The 9,705-nt window shown below is 48.7% G+C and overlaps 1 protein-coding gene across 1 annotated transcript in view; it reads left to right on the top strand.

Annotated features, from left to right (window-relative positions):
- Positions 1–3,356: 3,356 nt before the first annotated feature.
- The window catches only part of KSR2 (kinase suppressor of ras 2), a 569,936-nt gene continuing 563,587 nt past the window's right edge, over positions 3,357–9,705 (top strand). The window contains exon 1 of the mRNA XM_044290777.1: positions 3,357–3,533. Coding sequence (XP_044146712.1) covers positions 3,357–3,533 — 177 coding nt within the window. The remainder of the gene's footprint in view (positions 3,534–9,705) is intronic.

The following is a 9,705-nucleotide window of genomic DNA, read 5'->3' as shown; positions in this document are numbered from 1 at the left end:
AGAGGGTCCATGACAAGGATATTAAAAGGTGAATACAAGCATTTTTCCTATTGTTAATCAATATACAGTTGACAGTTTTGTAGGATTTCATTTTAAAGGCGTTGTCGAGCGTTTTCGACTTTATCAATAGCAGTGTGCACTACCTGGTGAAAAGCCATACTCACCTGCTCCCCACCGTTCAGGTCCAGGTCCCTGGCTCTCTTCAGCTTTCTTCCAGTCTATGTCCTGTAAACTTCCAGATGGATGGGGTCACTGGCGCTGCTGCAGCCAGTGACTGGCCTCAGCAGTGACGTGTCCTCATGGGGCACTGTCCAGAAGCTTACCAACAGGGACTGAAAGGACCGGGAATGGAGCGCCAGGGTGCAGGTCAGTATGATTGCTTTAATAGGCAGAGAATGCTGTCATCGATAGTTAAAAATGGCCAAAAAGCTGAACAACCCCTTTAAGCCTGGGAAACGTTGTACACACATTGATGACAATTTATTATGTCACACAACGGTAAAGAAACAATCTCCTGTTTAATATTAATGTTTTGGCACATGTCTGCTGGCATAACATTCCTTTTACACAGGTATGTATTATATATGTTATTTTAGGTGGGTATATTGTGCTTACCTGCAACAAGCGCAGAGGACATCGGTTCGGAGGCATGGATCAGAAGCCCTTCCATGTACTTTCGGGTCCGTGCCTCTGCACCGCTAAAGATAGGACATGTCCTATCTTTTGCCATATTTTGCAGATCGCGGACCCATTCAAGTCAATGGGTCCACATCTGCAGCATGGAGTTCACACGGCCGGTGCCCGTGCATCGCGGACCGCTATTTGCATTCCACAACACGGGCACGACGGCCAAACATTCGTGTCAATGGGCCCTTAGAGAACCTGTCATCAGTGTCATGCTGCCCTGATTAGGTTCAGCATGAAACAGCATCAGGCTCTCAGGTGTGTTTTACCCTGAAATGCTGCCGTGTTTCAAAGAAAACTTTTTTTAAGTGAAGCGGGCACAGGAGAGGACTCCGACCACAGGCAGAAGTGACCACTTGATTGACAGGTCTCCTTACTGGATAGGGGGCAGCCAAAGCAGATGCTTCTCCCAGCGTTCAACTCTTTTTAAATGTATGCTTTCTATAAAACACTGCAGTGTATGAGTAAGAGATGGTCTTTTGTAAAGAGGGAGCCTGTCCTGTTTCATCCTGCCCATAGATAGGAGGGACAAGTACAGCCCAGACTGTCTGCTGGAAATTGCCTGATAAACCAGGCACCATGCTTTGTAGGGCTAGCTCAGCTAAATGTAATGATACCTCTCACTTAGCCATCCATTGCTTCATTCTGGAGAAAAAGTACTTCATATGCAAATGAGCAGTTAAGTGCACTGAGGGTGGGCCCACGCCTTTCTGTGCACCCTTGCTCCTCCTGCATCCTCTGCCAGCCCCTCGCTCTCTTTTTTGATTCATACTGCTAGGCAAGATGACTGCAGGAACCCGGCCCTGTCAAGGAGAGGGAGGGGCTGTCAAACGAAGCAGGAGGAGCAAGGGTGCACAGAGAGGCTTGGGCCCGCCCTCAGTGCACTAAACTGCACATTTGCATATGGATAAAAAAAATGTATCATTACATTCAGGTGAGCTAGTTCTACAAGACATGGTACCTGGTTTAACTGTGAATTTCCAGACTCCCTTTTCTACAAGGGGTTGTCCGATGACACACAGCAGACCTCATTCTGCCCTATCTGATACACTACATGGAGGCAGGGGACCAGACGTCCTCTTTTCCTCAGTCATGTACTCTTTTTGGGATAAAAAAAAATGTCCGGCAGGGATTTTTTTTTTGAATGGGAAGGAATATCCGGGGGGGACCCACTACAACTGTATATTAATGTGTGTGTTTTGAGGCAGGGAGCGGTGGTGAGTGGCCTGTTGCTAATGCTGTTGTGACCACCAGTGATGGCCACTTCGCATTGTTCGTCCGCGAACATATACGGGCTGCCCTCTTTTTTCACAAGTCCGGCGAGGCACAGGTGAGCCCTTACCTGTGCCTGTGCGCGAGCCGGTCTGAAAATAAGTGCTGTCAGCGGGAGCAGGCAGTTCCCAGAACAGCCACCGGGGGCCTTCATCGGGCTGTTCTCTGAACTGCCTGCTCCCAGTGACCTCATTTGTTTTCAGAGCGGCTCGCGGCACAGATAAGGGCTTACCTGTGCCTCGCCGGACTTGTGAGAAAAGATGGCAGCCCGCATATGTTCGCGGGCGATCAATGTGAACTGGCCATCACTGCTCACCACTCCCTGGTCTCCGGGTGCCACACTGCATAGCGCTTATAGGCGCATCCTCTTTTTTGAAAAGCTCACCCTACATGGAAGGCCATTCATCACTTCAGCAGAAATTATTAGATGTTCAGAGGGGGGTCTCTGGATCCTGATCCCCAGATTGCTGTGGCAGATCCCATACTACAGGGTTGGCCAACCTGCGGCTCTCCAGCTGCTGTTAAACCTGCAACTCTCACCATGCCCCGCTTTAGGCTGATAGCTGTAGGCAGCCTGGGCATGCTGGGAGTTGTAGTTTTGCAATAGCTGGAGAGCCTCAGGTTGTCCATCCCTGCCATACTAAATGTGGGGGGAAATAAGGGAGAACCTTTGTAAGAGGAGGACAACTGTGCTCCCACTCGGCACCATGTATCAGTGGCAGCCTGTTCTCCTCATTGTCCTCCTGTACAGGGGCAGTGCACAGCAGCAGCTGGGGCCTCCACACCTCCACAGCAGTGTCAGGTGCGCGCGCCCGCTCCTCTCCCCAAGGCTCCGCCCCCTCCTCTCATCCGCGTCCAAGGCGCTCTTGATTGACAAGCAAGATGTCGGTGCAGAGAGAGGCAGGAGGGGATGCAGCAGCGGCAGCAGCAGGCACCGGCTTCATGCAGCAGTCACCCTGAGGGCCCCCAGGCCACACACACACTGCTGGAGCCACAATAAAGGGCCCCTGATAGTGATAAGGCGAGCTAGATGCAGCTGTCCGCATACGCCGACCTGCTGCTGCTGCTAATCTTACTGTTATTAGGATCCCTGTGTGCCTGAGCCTGTGCAGCCCGCATCCCGCATCCCTCCTGCTGCCGGCAGCATCAGCACCGCTGTGCTGCAGCATCCGAGGAGCCCTCACTCTCATGGAGGCAGGCTGGACCGCGGCTGCCGCTGCCCCCTCCATGCACCTGTGCTGAGCAGAGACCGGGGTAGTGAGGGTGGGGTGCACCAGTGGGAGAAGCTTACCGAGCGGGGGGACTGACACCCGAGGCTCAGTTTTCCCTTTAGGAAGACCATTGCGGGGGGGAGGGGGGGAGGGAAGAAGAGGGCGATCGCGGAGCAAAGGGGGAGAGAAATGGATGAAGAAAATGTGCCCAGCAGCGACGATCAGCCCCTGAGTTTGCAGAAAGCCCTGCAGCAGTGCGAGTTGGTCCAGAACATGATCGACATCAGCATCTCCAACCTGGAGGGGCTCCGGACCAAGTGTGCCACCTCCAACGACTTGACACAGAAGGAGATCAGGACACTGGAGGTAGGAGATCGCTGTCATGCCTGGCACAGAGTTGGCACCCATCCCCCTCATGCTGCCAGTGGGTTTGTTGATATCCCCCTGCTTGCTGTGCAGTGCCATAAATTAAGCAGCTGCAGTGAAATGGAGTGAGCCTGCGCATTCTGCAGGTGGTCGCCAAGGTGCTTGTGTGCAGCCCCCAGCCTCCTCATACCCTTGTCTGCCATGAGGGCTGCTTCTTCTGCAGTGCACAATGATGCCAGTGTCAGGGATGGCAGCACACTTGGCCCAGCTAGGCCCTTATCTCTTATCATACATGGGCACTGTGCTGACTGATACAGATGGGTGACTTTTTACATAGATAACATTGGATTCTCCCAGAAGCCTGTGAGTTGGGTCTCGGGTTGTTCACCTGAATTGTGACAGCGATTTACCCATATTAAGGTCAAGATGAAATGATTTATCAATGGCTCCAAATACCTGTCAGTGTATTAGTAGTGTGGCGCCCACAGATATGACTTTGCTTAGGGGCTCATGCACAGGAACGCATTTTTTTTTTTTTATCCGCATCCGATCCGCATTTTTTGCAGGTCGGATGGGGACCCGTTCACTACAAGAGATGTGGTCTGCCTCCGTACGTCTGTTCTGGCGGCAACCGCCAAAAAAATAGTACATGTCCTATTCTTGTCTGTTTTGGCATTCTATAGAGACAAGGACGTTCCGTTCCGAAAAATGCGGAGCGCACACGGCCGGTGTTAGTGTCTTGTGGATCGGCAATTGGCTATGGTGGTGTGCATGAGCCCTAAGGGGAATCTGTCACTTCCAGCAAGCTCTATTAGGGTAGGCCTACATGTCATATGTATGCATGTATGTCAATGGTGTCGCAGCGCGATACTCAAAATGCTTGATTTTGTGTTTCATGAGACTTTTACTCAATTGACTTCAGTGTAAGTCACGCGCGACGCACGACTCGTCTGTGTTTTCACAATAGTTGCGTAACAGCAAGTTGCAGAGAAGTCGCGCGTATTTTTGTGTCGCCAAGTAGCTGCCCTATCCTAAAAGAGGTTCTGATTTTTTAGCAAGAGCCCACAGTCTTCTTCCATAAACAGAAGATTCATACCCACCTGCTCCCCTTCACTCCTGTCCTCCGCTGTGTCCTTGTTTCGACCCCCAGCGTGTTTACATCTGGCTTCATGGGCATGGTCACATTCTCCATTGCGGCCAATGACTGGCTTCAGAAAGGACATGGTCACAAGCTGCACACAACTGCTGAAGCCAGTCATTGGCTGCAGCAGAGCATGTGACCATGTCCTTGCTGCGCTGAATGTCAACGCTCCAGGGCCCGAAACATGGACACAGTGGAGGCATCATGGAGGACTGAAGTGATGTTAAACATGGATCTTCTGTTTGCGGAGGCAGAGTGCGGATACTTGCTAAAAAAAATAAAAATCGGCATTCCCGGAGAACCCCTTTAAGTACAATATTGCATAATTAGAACATCTGTTGCTGACTGCAGATCAGTCATTCGAATGTTGATACTCACCCCTATTCCCCTGCTATGCGCCCACATACTGGCCATGGACTGTGTAGAGAGGACTTCTCCATTATGTGTGCATGCGCAGGAGTCCTTTCAGTGTATTTCTTGGCTTTTTTGCATTTTCACAGTTGGGAAATTGGGGTGCGTATCGACATACAAATGACTGATCTGGAGTCTGCGTCAGATGTTCTATACGTGTATTCCCTTACAATACAGTGGAGGTTGGGTAACATAATGGTGGCCTCTGTTGGGAAGATATAGCTTATGTTGATGGATGGCTTATGGTTGAAAAGGTACATATATTCTGTGATTGGCAGAGGTGTAGTGCCTTATACCTTAGGGTAAAGCATGGTTCCGGCTGTGGTATTGACTCCTGCATGGTTGGAGGCCTAAGGCTACATTCACATGACCGTATGTGTTTAGCGGTCCGCAAAAAATACGGATAACGTCCTTATGCAATCTGTAATGTATCTGTTTTTTTTGCGGATCCATTGTAACAATGCCTATCCTTGTTCGCACAACAGACAAGAATAGGACATGCTCTATTTTTTTTGCGTGGCTACGGAATGGACATATGGATGCGGACAGAACACGGTGTGCTGTCCGCATTTTTTGCAGACCCTTTGAAATGAACTGCAAAAAAAATGGAATGGAAACAAAATACGTTTGTGTGAATGTAGCCTAAGAATTAGATTTTATGTGTGTGTGATTATTCTAAATGAAGACTATCATTCTAACATCATTCAGCTTTGTATGTTCTTATTTGCCCCAGATATTCTAGATTTTATCAATACCAGACTTTTCTAGAAGAAAAAACTAAATGTTTGTGCAATATCTGGACTTGGTTTTCTTATGGCGGGATAATAAAGAAGAATTTTCTTCTGCTTCCCCATTGACTTGAATACAAAATCAACTAACAATCTGGTTCTTAGAAGTAACATGGCACTTTAGAAGCAGATTTCCATTTAGCGGTGGAAAAATCCTACCAGGTGCACACAGTGGCGCATTTTTCCACTGAAGTCAATGTAAAATTATTGTTGGCGATTTGATTGTGGATTTTGCACCAGAAAACAGATATTTTCCGCAACAGAATTCACAACGGATTTTAATAGTGTGAACATACTTCTCGGCTCGGCTGAGCGTGCATGTGTTCTGAATTGGGAGAGGGGAACAAGGATATGGCGACATTTCATGTAATGAATTTCAGTGGGATTGCTAAGGGACATGCTACGCGCAGAGAAAAAATTCCAAACAAGTCTGCCTTTTCTGCAACTGTCGTGTCGCAAAATGTGGCATGTCGCTTTGCGACACCATTGAAATACATTATATGAAATGTTACTCGACATATGTCACAATGTAGCCATATCCCCTTGTGTCGCACTACATATGTCGCCATGTAGCTGGAGCCTAAAGGTGGATTTAGGCTACTTTCACACTAGCGTTCGGGCGGATCCGTTCTGAACGGATCCGCTCATAATAATGCAGACGGAGGCTCCGTTCAGAACGGATCCGTCTGCATTAAAATGGCAAAAAAAAAGCTAAGTGTGAAAATAGCCTCGGACGGATCCGTCCAGACTTTCAATGTAAAGTCAATGAGGGACGGATCCGCTTGAAGATTGAGCCACATTGTGGCATCTTCAAACGGATCCGTCCCCATTGACTTACATTGTAAGTCTGGACGGATCCGCACGCCTCCGCACGGCCAGGCGGACACCCGAACGCTGCAAGCAGCGTTCAGCTGTCCGCCTGTCCGTGCGGAGGCGAGCGGAGCGGTGGCTGAACGCCGCCAGACTGATGCAGTCTGAGCGGATCCGCTCCATTCAGACTGCATCAGGGCTGGACGGCTGCGTTCGGGTCCGCTCGTGAGCCCCTTCAAACGGAGCTCACGAGCGGACCGACGAACGCTAGTGTGAAAGTAGCCTTACACGGCCCGACAATCTGCCCATGTAAAGGTGCCGCTGATCACCCAATGAGCAAGCAAAATGCTCGTTCATCAGGTGATCGGCGACACCTTTACATTGGCAGATTGTTACGGGCACCTTTACGGCGGCACCTTTACATGGTCACCTTTACAGGTCCTGTTGTTCGTGCAGACACATCAGTCATTATTTCTGGGCAACAGATCTTACAACAGCAATCTGCTGCCTAGAAACAATACACCTGTATGGGGACAAGCGATCGCAATAGTAATCCCTCATCTTCATACTGTAAAGGAGATCGCTGCATGTAAATACAGCAGTCTCCTTCACTGAACGAACAGCCGACTGTCGGGAAGGAACACTTCCTTCCCGACAATCGGCTTTAGCGCGGCCTGTGTAAAACCGCCTTAAGGCCCCTTTCACACGTGGCCATTTATTTCTATGGGGCTGTTCACATGAGCGGTGATTTTCAGGCATCACTTGTGCGTTGCGTGAAAATCGCAGCATGCTCTATTTTGTGCGTTTTTCACGTAACCCAGGCCCCGTAGCAAGGGGCGGATGCGGTGCGATTTTCACGCACGGTTGCTAGGAGACGATCGGGATGGAGACCCGATCATTATTATTTTCCCTTATAACATGGTTATAAGGGAAAATAATAGCATTCTGAATACAGAATGCATAGTAAAATAGCGCTGGAGGGGTTAAAAAAAAATAAAAATAATTTAACTCACCTTAATCCACTTGATCGCGCAGCCGGCATCTCTTCTGTCTGTCTTCTGTGCTGTGTGCAGGAACAGGACCTGTGGGGACGTCACTCCGGTCATCACATGGTCCTTCACCATGGTAAAAGATCATGTGATGGATCATGTGATGACTGGAGTGACGTCACCACAGGTCCTGATCCTGCACACAGCAAAGAAAGACAGACACAAGAGATGCCGGCTGCGCGAGCAAGTGGATTAAGGTGAGTTAAATTATTATAATTTTTTTTTTAACCCCTCCAGCACTATTTTACTATGCATTCTGTATTCAGAATGCTATTATTTTCCCTTATAACCATGTTATAAGGGAAAATAATACAATCTACATAACACCGATCCCAAGCCCTGACTTCTGTGAAAAAGTTCGGGTTTGGGTACCAAACATGCCGATTTTTCTCACGTGAGTGCAAAACGCATTACAATGTTTTGCACTCGCGCGGAAATTTCGCACATGTTCCTGCAACGCCTGTGTGAAAGGGGCCTAAGTCTTTGCCAAATGCCTCTGGTCACAGCTTAGGCTACTTTCACACTAGCGTTCGGGGCTCCGCTTGTGAGTTCCGTTTGAAGGCTCTCACAAGAGGCCCCGAACGCATCCGTACTGCCCTAATGCATTCTGAGTGGATGCGGATCCGCTCAGAATGCATCAGTCTGGCACCGTTTGTCCTCCGCTTGCAGCGTTCAGGTGTCCGCCTGGCCGCGCGGAAGCAAACGGATCCGTCCAGACTTACAATGTAAGTCAATGGGGACGGATCCGTTTGAAGTTGACACAATATGGCTCAATTTCAAACGGATCCGTCCCCCCTTGACTTTCAATGTAAAGTCTGGACGGATCCGTCTGAGCAACTTTCACACCTAAATTTTTTTCTAAAATATAATGCAGACGGATCCGTTCTGAACGCAAGTGTGAAAGTAGCCTTATCTTACTTGTAAAGAAAAGAATAGGGCACGCTGAAATCCAGCAGAACAATCCCTTTTCCGTTCTACATCTGACATCGAGGGAAAGTCCGGACAATCCCATAGATGGTCAGATGGCCCTGAGAAATCAGTAGATTTGGCTGAAATAATTGTAATGGGTATGGCCATCATTCTACACTCAATACCTCTTATTAACAAAATGAAAAAGTCCGATGCCCAGAGCACTTTCATTAAGAATATCTCTGTACTTTGCTACATTCAATTTTCACTCAACTCGGACCAGTCTCCCTGTCCCAGCAACTGAACCACAGCATGATGCTGCCACCTACATGCTTCATTGCAGGGACAGTATTAGGCCTCATGCACACGACCGTTGTGTGCACCCGTGGCCGTTGTGCCGTTTTCCGTTTTTTTCTGCGGCTCCATTGACTTTCAATAGGGCCGTTGAAAACTCGGCTTGTGCACCGTTTTTACACCGTGCCCGTGACCCGTGTTTCTAGGCCGTGAAAAAAATAGGACCTGTCCTATTTTTTTCACGGCCAACGGTTCACGGGCCCATTCAAGTCAATGGGTCCGTGAAAATCACGGATGCACCCAAGATTGTCATCCGTGTCCGTGATCCGTGTCCGTGATCCGTGTCCGTTTTTTCCTATCATTTCAATGGCAAACTTGACTTAGAATTTTATTTCATTTTTCATGTCCGTGGATCCTCCAAAAATCACAGCAGACCCACGGAAGAAAAAACGGGCACGGATCACGGTACAACGGAACCATGTTTTGCGGGACGTTAAAAAATACGGTCGTGTGCATGAGGCCTTAGGCAGTGTCTGGTTTCCTTCAAACATGACGTTTAGAATTGAGGTCAAAATGTTCAATCTTGGTTTCATCAGACCAGGGAATATAATTTCTCACAATCTGAAAGTCCTTTAGGTGCTTTTTTGCAAACTTGAATGTGTCTTTTACTGAGGTGAGGCTTCTTCCTGGCCACTCTGCTATAAAGCTCAGATTGGTGGAGTGCTGCAGTGATGGTTGACTTTTTGGAAGTCTTTCTCATCTGCAAAAAG

Source organism: Bufo gargarizans, chromosome 1, assembly GCF_014858855.1.
Source record: "Bufo gargarizans isolate SCDJY-AF-19 chromosome 1, ASM1485885v1, whole genome shotgun sequence".
Lineage (NCBI taxonomy): Eukaryota > Metazoa > Chordata > Amphibia > Anura > Bufonidae > Bufo > Bufo gargarizans.
This window is presented reverse-complemented; position numbering and strand designations above follow the sequence as displayed.